At 40.3% G+C, this 18,134-nt stretch overlaps 1 protein-coding gene across 6 annotated transcripts in view; it reads right to left on the reverse strand.

Annotated features, from left to right (window-relative positions):
* The window catches only part of CREB5 (cAMP responsive element binding protein 5), a 257,223-nt gene that overhangs the window by 90,893 nt on the left and 148,196 nt on the right, over nucleotides 1-18,134 (reverse strand). The window contains exon 1 of one of the 6 annotated variants that reach the window (XM_050308294.1): nucleotides 11,812-11,928. The exons of the other annotated variants lie outside the window; for them this stretch is intronic. Coding sequence (XP_050164251.1) covers nucleotides 11,812-11,858 — 47 coding nt within the window. The 5' untranslated portion in view covers nucleotides 11,859-11,928. Of the gene's footprint in view, nucleotides 1-11,811; nucleotides 11,929-18,134 lie in introns of those variants that run through there. 6 annotated transcript variants of the gene reach the window in all.

Consider the following 18,134-nt stretch of genomic DNA (forward strand, 5'->3'; position numbering starts at 1 on the left):
ACAAACTACTTTATTATGTTGTGCAAAAACCTCTGTGCAAAAAAACCCTCTTTAATTAAGATAGAGCAACCAGCACTGTGGTTGTAATTACCTTGGACTGCTTTACCCACGGGCATAATGAAATAAAATTGGGCCCTCTATATTTTGTTTTTAAACTAAGTAAACCCAAATTAATTTATTCAACTCAAACCAGACAGGTTTCTCTTTAAAATAAAGGCCTATATGGTTGGAGGGGCTAGTGCAGGAGGCAGAGTGACACGGAATGATGACTGTGAACTGCAAACTGCTGGCAAAACATTTGGCTTGCCGTTGGTCCATGGCCAGTATTTTCCTTTGTTAATGAATCCCACATCTTTTCTAAGTTAAGCATTTTTTCTTCTCCCCCTTCATTTTATTTGAAACATATTTTAAATATTTTTGTTTTTATGACGTAGTGGAACATGATACAGCCCCCTCCTAACCCTGAATATGGGAAAATCAATTAAAATTTTGACATTAGGGGCTATGATATAAACATATGGTTTAACTGCTCAGACTTTTTTTTTAAGCAACAGGATCAGTGCAAAGAGAAATAACCAAATGAGAACTCCATGTTATGGGATAAAGAGTACACCAACTGAAAGTATCAGCCAAAACCTCGCTATTCAACAACAAAAAAAAAAAAAATCCCTGAAACTTGGCAGATTTTGATAGATTTCCTCTTAGATTTAGGATTACATATGTTTCATTTGTATTCTTTTCTAAAGAAAAAGGCCATTTAAAAAAAAAATCATCCTGAGTAATGTGTTCAATATTTAGTACATTTTGTCTCATGCAAAGGACCTTCATTTTACGACTTAGAGAATGTAACCTTAAAATGGAATTTTATGGGCTTCTTCATTAACTTCTGACTCTTACCCAAAGAAGAAAAAATAATCAAGAAATATCTCATGCGAACAAAAACGTGATTTTGAAATGCAACGATCGTTTTGGGCATCCAATCACACCTACTCTTCTGAACACCGGTCCCCAGGACTATGTGACAGTGAAAACCCTTCCAGCTCCCTTTGGTATTTCAAATCATCAAAATCCCACACAGACAAAACCATAAGCTGCTGAAACTCCAGGAAATGCAGGCACCAAAGAGAGGATTTAACTCTTTAGGTCCCTGTGCACAAGATTTTCACAAAAAGCAGCTCTTTCCCAGAGGTCTTGAAAAATTCGAAATGGTGTTAAAAGTGGAGAGTTATTTTTAACCTGTCACTGATGCAAAAACACATTTTCTCAATCATCTGCTATGGACATCTAGTCTCCAATCCTGAAAGCATCTAGCTACATGAATTTACATGCCCTACTTTAATATTCTTCAGTTTTACAAACCTTGCAAGATTTCTTCAGCCACAGTAACTTGCAGCTAGTTCTAAGGAGGACAGAGATGATGAAAGTATAGCACAATGCATTGCTGGTCCTGAAACCCACCCTGGGCAGGGACAAACACTGGAAAAAATTAAGCTGCAAGAGCTTTTCTGCTCCAAACCCCTCACTTTTCATAGCAAGAATGATGCCATGCTTGTGTTAGAAGTGACAAAAAGCTTTTTCTAGAGACATCTGATATCAATGTAAACCCTGAAGTTATATGAGGATAGAGACTTCAATTATCTATAGAGTATGTGCAAATTAAATAGACTCTATGGTGGTTAATTCACTTGCACTGTAACTGACATGATTTATGCAGAAAATTGCAGCCAAGTTCAAAAGCTAGAGCAGCACTTTCAGGTTGACCAAAATTATTAAATTCACTAATCAGTTACATTTAATAAATCTTAGTACTGGAGAAGAATAGAATACTTGGAAAAGCAGAATTTTTCAGCATTTCTAAATGTTTGAGTTTGAAATGCTGTATTTTTCTGGAAAGTTACCGAGTTAATTCAAAAAAATAATTTTCCTGAAAACCTGAGATTGTCTTTGCTTTTTATTTGCACAGAATAATTAAGAAATTAAATCATATTGACTTAACCTATATTACTATTTTTAATTTCAGTCCCTAAGTCAATAAGTTTGTTATTCACATGAAACTAGTAACTGTTACAACTCACCTGCCTCAAGCACACCAATGGCACAAAAGAAACCTTAAATCTGTCAGTTTTTCTTCATTTCCTGTTCTATTAAAAACAACCAGTATTACAACTCATTCCTCTCTTTTATGTCTTCTTTCCTAGAATTTTTCTAACTGATTCTAACAGCTAATTAAAAACCTGGACATCAGTATCAATGTATTAATGAAAAACAGAACTAACGCTGGAATTTCAAAGCTATCTTGAAGACTGATTAGATTCAGTAATAAATTAACTGGGTAGGAATGCTGTTTTCAAGGGAAAATACAATATTCTACAGGAAAGCATGGGACTTTTTGTTTTGTTTTCCGAAGGGATTAGCTCTTCCAGCCAGGAAGTTTTTACCTCGCATCCATATTCCGTGATTTGCTCTGCGTCTGACAGCGGTGCAAAATCATCTTTGACATTTACTGAAGCGTCAGGCGCAGCACTTTAAAAGGACAGACCTCATCTTGATCGCAAGAAAAGAGTATGCAAGCCAGGTGAATGCGTGACAGTAAGGAATGTACCAGGGTCGTAGTGAGAGCAGGGCCATACACCCCAGGACTAAACTTCTGGAAACTTCATAAATACGAACAACATCCTTCTCTGAGCCGTTTAGCTCCAGACGAATGTAAGACTGAGTCAGCATCACTGCACAGGCTTTTGTTAGTGAAAACTCATATACAGGCACTGTTCCTCAGTCTTTATGTTATAATACATAATTAATTATTTATTTTGCAATAATAAAATAACTGAGCATGCATGTTTTTACGTGTGATAGAAGCAACAGCATATTGGATAGTCATTAGTTAATGGACAAATATGAGCACAGGATAAGGTATACAGGGAGTTCACTGCAAAAAGGCATTAATGTGCCATTACTTTTATAGTGGGAACACTTTTTGCTAGCTAAGTTCCTGTAAAACATACCTTTGAGCTTACAGGGATATTAACAAATGGATTTCTCACATGGTTATGGACAAAGCTTGTCTCGAACTTTTGTAAAACACGTTTAAAATTACCATGAAGGCTCAGAGGTTTTGCTTGTTATGATTTAATTCCCTTGTTTTTTAAAAAACAGAAAGGGGTGGAGGGAGGCTACTTTGATTGGCTGATTGATTTGGAAGTACCTCAGAGATGGATTTTCTCCTAGCATTTTAGAATTCTGTTATTCTTGACTCTAAACAAAAACTACAGATGATTAGTTGGGGAGGGAACAAGACCTGTTTAGCTGTTTATAAACTGAAAAGATATTTGGCTGCATTTTGGCTTACATTTCAGCCAAAAATGGCTGGTTTCCATGATTCCTGTTTTATCTTTGCATGTTTATAAGGCATCTACTAAAACCTAGGTGACTGTCACTTACAGTATGGTGAGAAACCTAGGAAGTTAAGCACCTTGAAGCATAATTCATGTTCTCCCCAGCAGCAGCAATTCAGATTATGAAGTTACAGCAGTTACATGAAGCGCATAGCATACACTCTTTATTTCTCAAATCAAGGTGGACACAAGCAGGCACAAGTTATGCTTTAGATGACATTATGTTCTTATCTCACCATTTGCTTTTCTTATTGCTTTTTCCTCATCAAAATTCTTCCTGCTTCCAACCCCTGTACAGACAGCCAGTGCTGCCATCACTGCCCACTGCAGGTACAGAGAATACTTTCAGTCAGAAGTCACCTCAGAAGATCACCTCGTCTAACCTCCTGCTCCAGTCAGGACTAAATGCAGTATCAGGGTAGGCTGCTGGGGACCTTGTTTAGGCATAGTGTGAAAATCTACAGCAGCAGAGACTGACTCAGGCCAATTGCTATGCCCTGCCATGGTCCTCCTGTGGTAGCCTTTCTTTCTTTAGGTCTCATGGAAATTTCTATTGTTGAAACTTGCAATTGTTGCCTTTCATCCTCAGGCTACAAAGCAGGGCGGACTCTGCCTCCTCTGTAACTCCCCTGTAAGTAGCTAAAGTTCTCCTGCTCTCTACTGCTCAGGATATTCTCTCCCTTCAGCCTAGGGCATCTGTCCTCTGCACAACTCATCCACCTTCCTCTGCTACAATGCCATAAGTCATCATACACTCACCCTGGAACACTGTGCAGTTTTGGGTTGCCTGTTTGCTTGGAGATATTTAACAGTTCAAACAGATTTCACCCAAAAGTGCCCAAGACTTTGGTTCGGTGCAGAAATTTTGTATTCTCGTAACACAGGTCTTTCTAAGTCCTCTGGGGATTGTTTGGGCAATCCCAAATATCTGACCCTGAGACTAACCAGTTACTTATTATATCTAATGTTTGTCCTATTTGATAATTACTCAGCACAAGAGACACATGAAAACGCAGATGTGCTGCTGAAATTCAGTGCTCAGTGCTACACGAGGAAGCAACAGACTCATACCCTTCCTACCTCCAGCTCCATCAGATCTGCACTCCTAGAAGTCCTCTTATTGGAGCATTGGAGCACTGCGTCTTTAAAATAAGGCCCCCTGAGATAAAGAACTACATATTAGTGGGGGGGGAGGGAGGAGGGCAGGAAAGGAGGTGTTAGATAGGGTTGCAGCTGGCTGTGCTATCAGTCAAGAGCTTGTCCCAGGTGAGATCAGGTGAGACCAAATTTTAAAACTCTGGAATGTAACACACATGCAGTTGTCAGAGTATTGTTGCCTGTTTTATCATTTGCTACTCTTCACGCTTTGTGGGCATTTTCCCACAGAAACAAATCAGAAGTAACAGAATAATTTAGAAGAGACACCAGACATCAAACAGAAAATAAAATGTACAAAGATTAATCATCTTTCAGTGTACAGCAAGTGAGAAACTTATTCTTTTCAAGACCTTTTTTAAATAACAGAAAAAAGTATTTCTCAGCAAAAACATTTACCAATTTGAAAGGGAAAGCATTTTCTCTTAAAACAGTTTCCAATTTCCTTTGAAAAAATTGTTACCAAAAGCCCAAATTTTAACAATTATTCAACCTTGCTGGAAGCTTTCCAATCAGCCACATTTTACTTTTCTAAGTAGACCTTTAAAAATTCATGCTTTTCCAACTAACTTTTTTTTTCTATAGTGTTTATTTATTTTTGAATTTTTTTATAAAAGTTGCTGGTAAGGTTTTATACTTTTCCTGAAGTATGCACTGCAGTTCTTTTATAGGGCACTACAAAGTCTCGTCAAAACAGTTTAAAACTAAATGAAAAAAAAAACAAACCTGGTGAAATTCATTACTAAGGGAGAATCTGCTGTATATTGTTTGTTCATCCAACATATTAGAATATCTACTGAATTGCAATAGCTGCATCGGCTTTTGCTCTGAATGGAAAAAGTTCCATACTGCACAAGATCACCAAGTAAAAAACCAAAAAACACTTAGTGGTAGACAGCAACGTCCCCCTTTAACTGTTGTTTGAATTTTTGCCCCAAATTCACTTTTCTCATTCTGAAAGAAAAAACTGAAATGTGAGGTAGAGCTGAAGGGCGCTAATAGAGTGTTAATTTCAAAAAGAAGGAAATCATAATTCAAATTTATATACCAATATCACCACCTTAAACATCAAATTGTAATCTTATTCACATGACAAATTCTTTCTGATATGATTGCTTAGGAATAACAGAAGTTAATTTTGCCTTGCAGTCTCAAATATGGTGACAGACACCCCCCCTCCCCCATATACAGATACAGATCCACACATGCAGAGATTTCTGTACTAATCTGCACTTTGTGCAACACATTCCTCTTTCCCACAAATGGCCACAGAAGATATTTGTCAACACTGGATTCCAATAGCAAGGAATCTGGTGAGTCAGGCAATTTGTAAACTGAACCTTAATTTAGTGTTTATTTTGATTTTTCAGCCAATCTTATTCCTTCATGAATTTGCAAAAGAAACTCACTTATCCCAGGTATACTAGAAAACTAAAAAGTATTTAGGGCAATGAGAATTCCTGCAGTCCTGTGATGGTACAAGAGAAATACTGCTCACATCCTTAGCTGCAGTGAAATAAAAGTTCATTTTGACCTGGAAACCAAATGATAACAAAGAACACAATACTGGAACTTTTCTGACTTTTCGTGATACTGCATGGCCTTAAACTGAGGTCGAGGGAGAATTTGGTCCAGTATATTTTTTTTCTGTTCTGGTTTGTAAGACTCTGTTTGGGAAAAAACTAGTTCATGCTAAATCTGACATAAGATTATTGGTGCTGATGGGCTTTTCCAGTGTGGTAAAACATTCTGCTGATATTGTTTTTGACAGGGCTTGTGATAACTAGATATTTTAAAAAAGTGTAATGAACTTTTATTATTATAAGTATTGTTTTGTTGCTGCTAATGGGCACAGATTTATTGATCTGCAGAAAATAGAGCCTATCTGAAGCACATTGTCTATATTCTTTATGGTCATGGAGTGGTACAAGCATTGTAGATATCTGCAGTCAAACTCTCCATCTTATTATTTACATGAATACCTCTTGTATTCATACTAATAAAGAGCTTTAATATGTTTGACTAATGGTTGCAATTTGCAAAATATCCTGCAGTGCTCTTGAATGAAAGATATTGTGTTAAAATAAAGAGTACCACAGAAATACAGCTTGTGCTAATCTGAGAGACCGTAATTCTCACTCCCAGCTAGTAGCTTTTACCAAGACAATTGCTAGTTTTATTATAATGTGCAGAAATCTTTCAGTAAATTAAAACTTCTATGTTTTCAATAGAGTTATTCATTTTAACACTGTAAGCTGATGGTACAAGGAAACATCAGGACATAAAATAAAGAATGGAAGTGAGGATGGAATAAACAGTGTTCTGTTAAGTAAATGATGCTTTCCTGGCTCTGTCAGGATTCAAAAGACCTAAAAAGCAAAATGTCTGTCACAAGAACTGAAAAATAATTCATGCTATTTGACAATCAAGGCTTTAAAAATGTATTTGGAGGAAGTGGAGAGGGAGGATGGCAAGAACTACAACACAGAAATTCCATGCCACATTTAAAAACAAACACAAGCACCCACGTAGAGAGGAAATCACACATTAATAGAGATCCAAGGTCCATCAGTCTCTGGGATCACTGTGGCTGAACAAGTAGTTTTTCTAGAGGGCACATTCCAAAGCTAGAGATGTTGAAAAATACGTAAGCATTCAAAGGATTGAAAAGAGCATAGTTCCACGGATTTTATCCAGAGCCCATCAAGGCAGCACTCCCATTCACTGCAATAAGCTTTGGATCATCCTCAACATCCAAGTGTAGTCCTCACTCACGAAAAATTGGCCAGTCACATTGGAAAATGTTTGGGCAAGGTACCCCACCCATAAACAGTGCGCTCGGGGAGAGTATGGTAGTAAACAACGAATAACTTGTCTCTTTGCCAAGATTAGGGGTTGTGTCTCTTACTTGTTCACCCTCTGAGACAATAAAAAGAGGGCTATAGTAAGGTAATATCTTTGAAGCAATCTAAGAAGTAATGCCACATGAATGAGAAAGCAGAGGATGAGGGTTCCTTCGATTTTGATGTTGAAAGTGGAAGAAATGACTAAGCGATGGGGTAAGAAAGCTACTAGCAGATGGACACAGCGTTTCCAACAGCTCTTTGCTCTGGGATCTTGTAAGTAGGAAGAAGAACAGAAAGGAAATACAAACCTGAGTGTGGAAAGAGAGTTCCACTATGGGAATTGCCACATCATCTAGGTGGAAGACAAAGATACGGAAGTCCATTTACAGGAGAAAGAGAGCATAAACACAGTTAAGTGGATATTAATGAACACTAAACAAGAATGGTAAGCCTGCTCTGAACTTACAAATCATATCCGCATTAATACCAAATGAGTTCATTAAGATTAACATTATTATGATGAGTATCAAAGGGATTAAAAGAGATTATGGCAAATAAGAGAGTCAGATAGGAATGAGATGTAATTACCTTCCTATCTGGTTTATCTGTAGCTGCAGAGAAAGACCCAGCATTCGCTTCACACTGGAGTAACCTAACTCATATTTTGATCTGAAGTGTAATTTTCAGCAGAGCTGATCTCAACAGTTTGTGCTGAACATGGCCCAGGCATGTGCAGGATGAACAAAAGAGGGTGGAAGGTGAGCGTAGAGAGAGATGGGGAAGGGCACAGGAGGCCTGCTTTTGCCCCAGCATCCTCACCCAAGTGTAGCAAACAACTTGATCTTCCTGCCCCCTATGTCCAAAACGTGATGTGAGGCCAGCCCTGATACCACCTCCGTTCAACACCTGACCTGTTCTGATCCCAGCACTCATGACACCAGCTCTGAAAATGTCACCAGGCTTCACAAACACCAGCCAAGTCTTCCAAAAATATTTAAGGGTAATAGTCTCACTACAGAGCTAGGAAAACTGAGGAATACAGGGGCAGAGGGATCACATTCCGTGAAATAAAAACAAGCTCTCTGATTTTTACCTCTTGCTTTTGTACTGCAAGTACAGAGCCAGTTCTTTTGTGCATGCAGAGACCAGCTAAGGAGCACCAAATTATGGCTTAAAATCACACAGCTTATAGAGCCGATATTGTGCCAATGCACACAGTCAGCGATGCGGGCGGAAATGTTACTTGGGATCTTGGTGGGGAAAATTTACTGGGACTCATCCAGCCGGGCTCTGCTCGGAGCAGATTGCCTTTCTTCACAGGTTGATCATGCACAGTCGGTACTCCAGTGCAAACATCGCTCCCCAGCTCTGCTGTGTTTGGCCTCCGGTTTGTTTGACAGGTTACATGTGCTTCTGAATATATCTTCTGATGTTCATTTTCAGAGTGCTGTTAACATTTCTCTTGGCTGCTGTTTAAAAATTAGGTCCCTAAAGATATCATCCTTCAATAAGAAAATCCTCTTGCCAGAAGACCCAACTTTAAGCGTGTAGAACTTGACTGTCAGAGCTGCTGATCTCCATCCTGAAGCTTCAAGTCTACTGGCAAACCTGCACACTGGCTCCCAGGTAAGCTGAGCAGCTAGCAGCACAGGAATCCAAAATGGGCAGCTACTTTCTTTTTTGTTGTTGTTGTTCAAGATGAATGTGCATTTCAAAAGCACCTGTCAAGCATAACCAGAGCTGTTTGGCTCTCATCTGGACAGTTATACTTCCTGAATTATATGTTTCATTGCTTCAACAACCAACATACGCACATACATACATACATACGCACACCTGTGTGTATGCATAAGGAATTCACAAACGCAACTTTTTGAAAGAAGCCTTTTTTCTGTTTTACCTGGAGTACTGTGTTGAAATCAGTGAAGGAACTTAGAGTTGCAGTGCACTTCTGAAAGGCAAGAAGGATTTACATCTTTACATCCTCTACCTAACTTCAGTGAGACTGAATCAACAGGGTGCATAATCTGTGAAAGTTGTGAGTACAAGGCAGGGTCATCAGTCAGTCCACACTGACTAGAGCACCATGACATTCTCCCTTGCTGCCCTTCCAGACAGGTGAAATGTTAAAAGCAAGTACCAGACAAGTGATACTCTGATCCCCCATGGACTTTCAGGCCATACCGCACAGCATATTTTACATGTGTTTTTATAAAAGAAATAGCAAGGATGCATTTTATGCGTAGGCAAAGATGGAGTGTGACAGTCTGTTATCCTCTGCCCAGCACCTTGCCAGTGTGGCTAGACACTATCCTAAGACAGCACCGATGGACTTTTCCTGCACAGTCTCCAGCCAGAAAAGGCAGGAAGGGAAAGAGTGAAGACAAGTCCACCCCAGCACCAGAAGCGGGCAGGAAAGCAGGGAAGAACCTACTATGCTTTATTCTGATGGTCCATGGAGCTGCACTTCCCAACATTTCTAGGAGAAAGTATGAGTCAGAAATCCTACGGGAACTCCTGCAGCAGCCCAGCTCGCTCCACAACCCACACATCCTCAACAGAGCACTGCGCAATCCAATCCATATGGTGTATCTGCACTGCAACGTGGGCCAGAGTCGGGTGCGGCCTTACGTTAGGCTCTCATATGATAAAAGTTTGGCACGTGAGCAATTGTTTGTGCTTTAGCAGTTGACTGAGGAGCTTGGAAATCAGGACACTTAGGGAAAAGCTGCGAATAAAGTGGAGGGACATAACAGCTCGGCATAAGACGGCTTTGCAGGGGGCTACTGGAGGGAAGGGAAGACAGGAGCTGGCTGGGGCTCTTGTTCAGAAAGAGATGGAGAGGTTTTGCCACCACCACAGAACAATATTGTTAGTTATTTTGCTCAGTCAGTCCACAGTACAGGTTATAAAAAAAAAAAATAAATCACCAAACCCTTAAGAGCATGTTTAGGGCTATCTTAATTAGCCAAACAAATCTGTGGTCTACTGCTGACCAAGTGGACACCAATACAGTGCTTCCATCTGAGACAGAAATTCCCTTTCAAAGGGGCACTTCCGAGAGCCATATCTTAAGAGCTGACAGCTCTTGACACAGAAACCTGATGCAGAGCTCCTCCAAGCAGAATGGGTATCCTCAGGACACCAACACACACCTGATATCTCGCATTCATTCCACATCTAAACACAAGCAATGCACGAGCAGGGGTTTAGTCAGTGTTAAACTCTGTGGTCCATCCTAAGGGTAATGTACGCACAGTGAACTCAGGAAAGAGGTAGCTTTTCTCCCATCCTGCCAGACCTAGAGACTGTTAGTTATGTGGAAGAAAGACAGAAAGGTCTGTAGGGAGACAAACAGACTTACTAAGACAAGTACAAAGTTTCCTTTGCTCTGTCCTGCAAAGGAAACCCATGCAGGTAGGTCCCCCAGCTCCCAGGTCATTCTGGAGAGCAGAACCGTGACAGGAAGGGACCTGCCGTGCAGAGTCAGGACCTCCGTGGTCCCAGCAACGGCAGGAGAGCCACCCACCAAACCAGCCACAAGCACGGGGTGAGCTAAAGAAGCTGAAGCTCATTGGGATGAGCTCTGCTAAGTGCTTCCCTTAAATGCTTTATTTTCTACAGCACATTTCCAGCAGTAGGAGCTTTTACTCGCTCTGCTAGTCAGAGGCTGAACTGCTTTCTTCATACAGTTTCAAATTCGCCAGCCACGCTCGAAGAACCACCCCTTTTTGCCTTTCTCTTTTCTTTCTGCTCTCTCCGGGCTTTTTGAGAAAGAGTCATCCAGTTTCAAGCCATTTAAAAAATATCAAGAAACCCTCATGGAAAATAATTTGCAGCTGTGATAATATCACTTTTTTAAAATACCGTAATATAGTTTTACTTTTAATAATAAAAGATAAAAAAAGGGGAGTCTGTGAATAATTAGAGAGTGCAGTCTGAAGCCAGTTACAGTCACTGCAATTGATAATAAACTTAAAGCCCCTTGACAGCAGGTAAATGCTTTGCAACCCTGACCCCCTTCCTCTCACATTACTTAACAACCCTGCAGTTCCAGCATTACATCACCGTCCAAGCGATTGGTTCCTGCATTTTAACTCTCTCCCTGTCTCCTCCGATTAGGAGCAACACAGTGATGGGGGGGGGAGTGGGGAGGTGGGCGGTAGGGAACCAAACCACAACAAACTACCAAACTTCTCCCAAGTTTGCTGTACTCCTTGTTTGGGTTTGGTTTGGTCAAAAAAGCAGCTTCTGCTCCTAAGAGCTGAGGTAACACGCACCAGAAAACAAACTCTGTAAAAGTGGAAAAGAGTGGGAAAGGGGGACTTGGGAGGGGAGGAGGAGATGAGGAGGAAGGCAAAGAGGGGGGGAAACTATATAGAAATCAGAAAAGGAAAAGAAAATTAAAAACAAACCTCATGGACATCACTGAGCCTGAATTCCCTGCTGAGGTGCAGAACATGAGAGCCCTGGAATGAGTGTATGTAGAACTTGAGCCAAAGCTTAACTAGCCCGAGTGAGTCATATCCTTCCCATTTGATTCCCGTCCAAGCGATGATGTAATGCCCTGGCCCTCTCCCTCGCTCCCGCTCGCTGCACTACCTCCCTCCTCCCCTTTTCTCCTTTTTAGCTCAGTGCTGGTGAAGTCACCATTTAAATCTGGCAGCGCTGAAGCAAAAACTTCAATGTAACCAAAACAGCCCCAGGCCAAGTTCCAGACGTACTGAGACTCGGTGGTGCAATTGCCATTGGAAACGGGTAAACAGAGAAAGAAACAGTGCTGCCTCTGAAGGGCCTGCGCAGCTGCCTGCCGGAGCGCAGGAAAACCCAGGGACCAGGATCGGGGATGACATGATTGACTGGGGAGCATCAGAAGATACTGCGTCGCTCCCGAACGCCCGCATGGTCCGTGCTTCGGGAAGGTCCGGCCTTTGGAAAAGGAGGTGATGGAGCAGGAGATGAGAAGGGCAACAGAGAAGCAGCGAAGCGGACGCAGCGTGTGTGTGTGGGTCTGGGGAGAAGGAAGTTATGCCGTAGATTGGGATTTCTCTGCCTCAGCAGTGCAGGGCTGGAACTGAGCCCCCACGTTTTTGAAGGAAAACGACAGGGTTGTTTCTTGCTCTGTATTCTTCTGTAAGCAAACATACAGGTGCAAGGCACTTTCTTTCTCCGTGCCTTAAAAAGTACCAGAAAAGCCCCAAACCGTACAGCACTGCAAGCTTATAACTAACTCACTGCTGTGCTCCTGCTATTGCCTTTCTGGTGTTTATCTCTCAAGTCTGATATTAGTGATCTTTTTTTTAAGGATAGAGAATGTTTCTAAATGGAACTCACGTGTGCAAGCAAAAGTTATTGTGGTGTGAAGCGCTCTGCTGCACAGTATTGTGGTTCTCAGTCCTCCAGATGCTAAATGCTACTGACCATGGCTGAAATACCTCTCGTGTCCTCCCCCACAGAGGGCTTTTTTCCTGTTCATCACTCACAATTAACTGTAGTCAACACAGTATCAAGCAGCTGGTCCACAAAAGAATGCAAAGCCTAAGTAGTAGTAGTAGTAGTAGTAGTAATAAAAATAATAAATTAAAATGTCTAAGTACACATAGCATCCCTGAGCAATTCCAAGACTAATAGTTTCAACATCAAACTGCAGATGTAAGTATTTTTGGCACATATAGCACCAGTCAGGTATTTAAAAATTACTTCTTTCTCTATAGATCAAGAACTTTTTCACAAAGCCACTTCACCCCATGTTTCAGAATGAAACTCAGTTTTCCAACACTCAGTGGATTCACCTATGCCCCCAAAATTCAGAAAACAGTAGGAAAACCACAAAGTCAATGTGTTTTTGTCTTTATAATGATGTGAATTCATGGAAAAGCAATTTCTATTGCCTAGTACCATTTTACCACACAGGGTTTTTTGGGGGATGTGTTCATTAATTGATCACAACAGTAATGCAACAGAGACTATTGTAAATATCAAAATCTCCTCTGAGCCTACTCTTATGGTTATAAGTTATCTTTATATTTCTATGGATTGACACCATTAGCTTCTGTCATGGTTTAGTCTTGTATTCAAATAGTCATGATTTTTTTGTTTAAGTGATTTTTTGTTTAAGTTACATTTATTTTTGCAGACAGAATGAGAGGGGGAGTAAACCAAGAGTTTATCCTATTTCAATTAAAAAAACTCACAGTTTTCCATGGTGGCCTGACCTGCTGGTTGACATCCTCAATTGATATTGATGCTGCAGCCACTCAGAGTGACACCTTTATCAAGCAAGGCAGCTCTGAATTAGAGGTGATCAGCCATAATTATTACTGGCGCCACTGAAGCCTGTGGCTTGACAGCATCAGATGTGGTTGTTATAAAGTTTGGTCCGTTGTGTCAATGGCCTGTATAACTCATTTATGTCTGAATTACCAGCTATTGATTTTTTGTCTTCTGTCATGTAATAAAATAAAAGTTAGATCATTCCTAAAGCCCTCTTTTAATTCCAGCCTTGGTGATAGTTTCATTTTAAGCTCAGTCTGCTTCTCCCTCTCCGTTTAAAAAATGAGACTTCCAGCCCTTTTTCTGTGCATGTCTCAGAGGTCATCCTCCCTCCTTCCTTCTTTTTATCTTGTCTCCTTACATTTACACTGTTGGATTGCATAGCTTCTGCTCATCCAGTTAGGCCACTGACATTGCTATAAATGTTGTCATGGGCCCAGGACAGATCATGGGCTCAGAACAGGGCAATGCGGCTACGACTGAGGCACAACTTTAAATTCTCAGGCCCAACTTTGGAAGGAAGGAAGCTACCACCAAAGAGAAAAAGGATTGCCCTGAGGAACCCAAGTTACTGTGGGACCGCTTGTGCAAATACACCCATTCCTGCAGTCTTCTCACTCTTCTGAAAAACCCTCACTTCCACCACTAAAGGTATTCAGAGCAAAATGCAAAGAGATGATGCAGGAGCTGCAGTGTAGTTCCCTGTCCTCCTGAGGTTTCAACTACTTGCCTGGTAACTGTGCTCTTTCCAAAAGAAAATTTCGTTCACCAGAAGCAATAATAGATCCGCTGCCCATCTGTGAGTGTCTTAAGCAAAACAGCACAGAAGAGACTGTGTGTGTGTGGTAAATGATGCTTTTAATTATTATTATCTTCATAGACACAAACTCAGAAGAATTAAACTACTTTCAAAAGTGTACAGAAGATATTTCCAGGAGTAAGAGCATTTTCTGAAATGAAGAAGAAAGGTCAAAGCAGTCTGAACTGCTGATCATTTCCAATTTACATGTTTACACTGAAGTCCTATTTCAAGAGGGAAACTGCTTTAAAACAGAGTTCATGAACCAAAGGAGTTAAAAACTTATTTGTGCTTGCTGGTGGGAAAACAAAAAGTTCTTTCCAGGCAGGTATTTCCAAGGCCTATTGATTGATTTTTTCTTCCCCCTAACAGGAAACACAGTTTTCCCATTTTCCTTCCTGTGACAGACCAGTTAATGATAAAGAATGTCCTGTGCTCAGAGGAAATTCCACTTGCATGCAAGAGCTCCCTCTTTATCTGTTTACTTGTCTGTCTTTTCATTCTCCCCCCACTCCAACCCCAGCCTTAAATTTCCATGTTCAGCCACGCTCAAGAATAGGGCTGTTGTGATGAGAGTTATGGGATGTTTTAATTCTAATGGGAGCCTTCTTCAAACCAGGGCCCTGGCCAGCACAGTTATGACTCCAGCTTAGCTGTCTAGTTCAGGAATTCTTGCAACACCCTCCCTGCAGAATGTTTCATCCTTAGGGAAAGGGTGGTGGGGCACACCACAGATGTTTGGTGTAACAGAAACTTGACAAAAATCACTGCTGCTGCTGAAAGTTTCCAGTCTCCGCGATCAGAAAGCTCTGAATTTTGAGAGCCCAAACATCAGAGTGTACTGGAATTATCTCAAATGTGTATTGTAACATGGAACTGGGGGTACTACAGTTGAGATTGTGGATGGACAAATCACCGGTCCTACAAGCATTTTAGATGAATTTGTCACATACAGCCTTTGGGATTGACTCTTGCCTATTTCAATCAGTGGCCAAAGCATCAGCAAAGACTTGTGGATGAAAGTAGTACAGCCTGATTATTTTTTTCTCCGCTACTTGGCACTTAAAGAGGCTTGATTAAGAAACTATTCTGCAATAATGGTCCTGCACTCAGGAAAGTCTCATTTTCATTCTGACATTATTTTTCATTTCTAACCCAAGAGCCTTACAGTCCCTGTGGAATTAAAGAGGCCAGATAATTTCAGGGTTAAATAAGCTTTAATGACTATCACATGTATGGAACCTTAAACCTAGTATTAAAAATTATTTTTTTAAAGTGGCATCTCTTCCTTTTTTAATTTAAAATAACCATCCAGGTGGTTTCCTAAGGATTTCTTTGCAAATTGCTTCCAGCGAACCTTTTCAGTTACAGACCACTGCAAACCCATGTGGTGGTATTCAGCATTCGGTTCAACTTGGGTGTCCTGTGTTTTTGTAGTGGACAGAGGGACTGTCTGCACAAGTGCATGCACAGGGAGACTGTCTGAGAAGGCTAGGTGTCACTAGCAAGGACATAAGAATGTAAAGGTCCAAATTTTCAGCTGACCTAACAAAATGCAGGGTTAAGAGTGGATTGTTCAAGTTGCTCATAAGATAATGGGGCACATGTTCCCAACTCACTTTGGTGCTTCGGAAAAAGACATTCTTTGTTTAAGGAGACTCAGATCAAAGTGCTCGGCATTGAGCTGTATCAGAGGTATGGCTGGTTTTCCTTTGAGCTCTCCAAACTGTAATGAAATAAAGTATCTGGAAATATCCTTTGTGAGAAGTGCCCCAAATTTCTTGAACATAAGCTCTCTAAGACACTGGATTGGACAAAGTCTAAATGAATGCTGGAACAAAGATCTCCTGCTCTCACGCACATGCTCAAACATGCTGCTATGTTAGAAACACCCTACTGAAAATATTTAAGGAGGAAGAACTGCCAAAATTTGAGTCCAACATTTCTGGAGACAGAAATGTGCAATGGGCATGATGGCCAGTAGACTTCCCCCAAACATTTTGGCAATGAATCTTAACCCAAATCTTCAAGAATGATCTCAAGATAAGAAATGCTGCCCTAATAACAGTTCTAAGCATGTTAAAGCCACTTGGAATCATGTTTTTTTGTGCTGGGAACACTCAACTACTAGGAAATAGAACTGCCTCCTTACTATATAACTGTGGGCCAAATAACTGTGGGCCAGTGGCAAGTGGATGACCCGGAAATGAAGAGCTTTGTATCCAATTATATGTCACTGAATCATCCAGTCAGAGTAGCCACCTATTTTATTACAGCTGTAAACCACAAATACCCAAGACAAATAATGTAGCAATTTATGCAGAATAATAAACAAAGCTTTACATTTTGGTATAACCTTTAGCCCTGAAAGATTCCAAAGCATCTTGCAGACCAGCCATAAAAATCACGTGATGCAGTCACCCCTGACATGGGAGATCACAACCAGCCAGCAAACAACACAGAAGTGCAAAGGGGAGATGTTGACCAAGGACAGAAGTAAACAGCTGCAATTAGGTAAAAACCATCATGTAATCTTTAATGTTCATGCATAATGAACAGGAGGTTCCCTTCCCCCCTGAGATTCTAATTACTCTAATGTATAATTAGAATGTGCTGTTTAAAATGTGAAGAAACTGCTATTTTTAAAATCACTTGAAGAAGCTTTGCCATCCGTCTACCCTAACTATTTTGACCCCAGATCTCAGATATCTGAATCTTTAGTGCAAAACCCTACAAGCTATATCTTGGACACAGTGAAAACTTTATCACATATTGCTAATCTCAAATCTTATAACAGGAAAAAGGATCTGGTTTTAATGCTCTTTCGCCATTGTGCTTCTAACAGACAGAAAAGTAAGCTAAAGTTGCAAAATCTGGATTAAAATACAAATCTTGTATGCTGTAATTAAATATGTGCTGTGAAGTACAGTAATGTAAGCACTGAATAATAGATTACAGCTCTAAAATAAATTTCAGCTCTAAACCAAATTTTTTTCTTCCTCTAAACTGTCATATCCACGCATTTTCGTTAGCCCTTTATTTGTTAGCTCTTTATTTTTCAGCGTGAATAATTGATTAATAATTAATATTCTAATGAAACTTTTTTTTAAACAGGTAAATATCTGAAATATATTTCTATCTGGGAAATGAGAGTGCTGGGACTCAGATCACCATCATTACAGCAGGACAGATTCACAGTGCTCTCTGATAAACACATACACAAGATAGTTTGTTTTTAAAGATACACCCTCTTTTGTAAGTAAACCAACTCATGAAAATGAGTAATCCATGAAAATGAACAGCTATAACTGGCCACTAGGAAATGGTTTCTGGACTCTTGCTGGACAAACTGACTTAAATTTTGGAGTTCCATGAAATACAAGTAGCCTGTTGATCCTGGCTTATCCTCAGATACAGAGTTTACACCATTCAATCACTATCAGGATGTTGAGAATTCATGATCCAAGTGGTACCATTTTTAACTCATCTTTATCCAAAAATCTGAATTTAAGGTACATCCAGCATCTTGACACCTAAACCCCAGTCTCTTGCAGTACAAATTAGAATTTTTTAATGTTTCTTAAAAACCAAAGAAGTCTGCAGTACAGAGACTGAAATGCAGCCACAACTAAGGGCCAGCCCGCAATTAATTCCCTATTTGCAGTG

This window comes from Myiozetetes cayanensis, unplaced genomic scaffold (assembly GCF_022539395.1).
Source record: "Myiozetetes cayanensis isolate MyiCay16 unplaced genomic scaffold, myiCay2020 scf1, whole genome shotgun sequence".
NCBI classification, from domain to species: domain Eukaryota; kingdom Metazoa; phylum Chordata; class Aves; order Passeriformes; family Tyrannidae; genus Myiozetetes; species Myiozetetes cayanensis.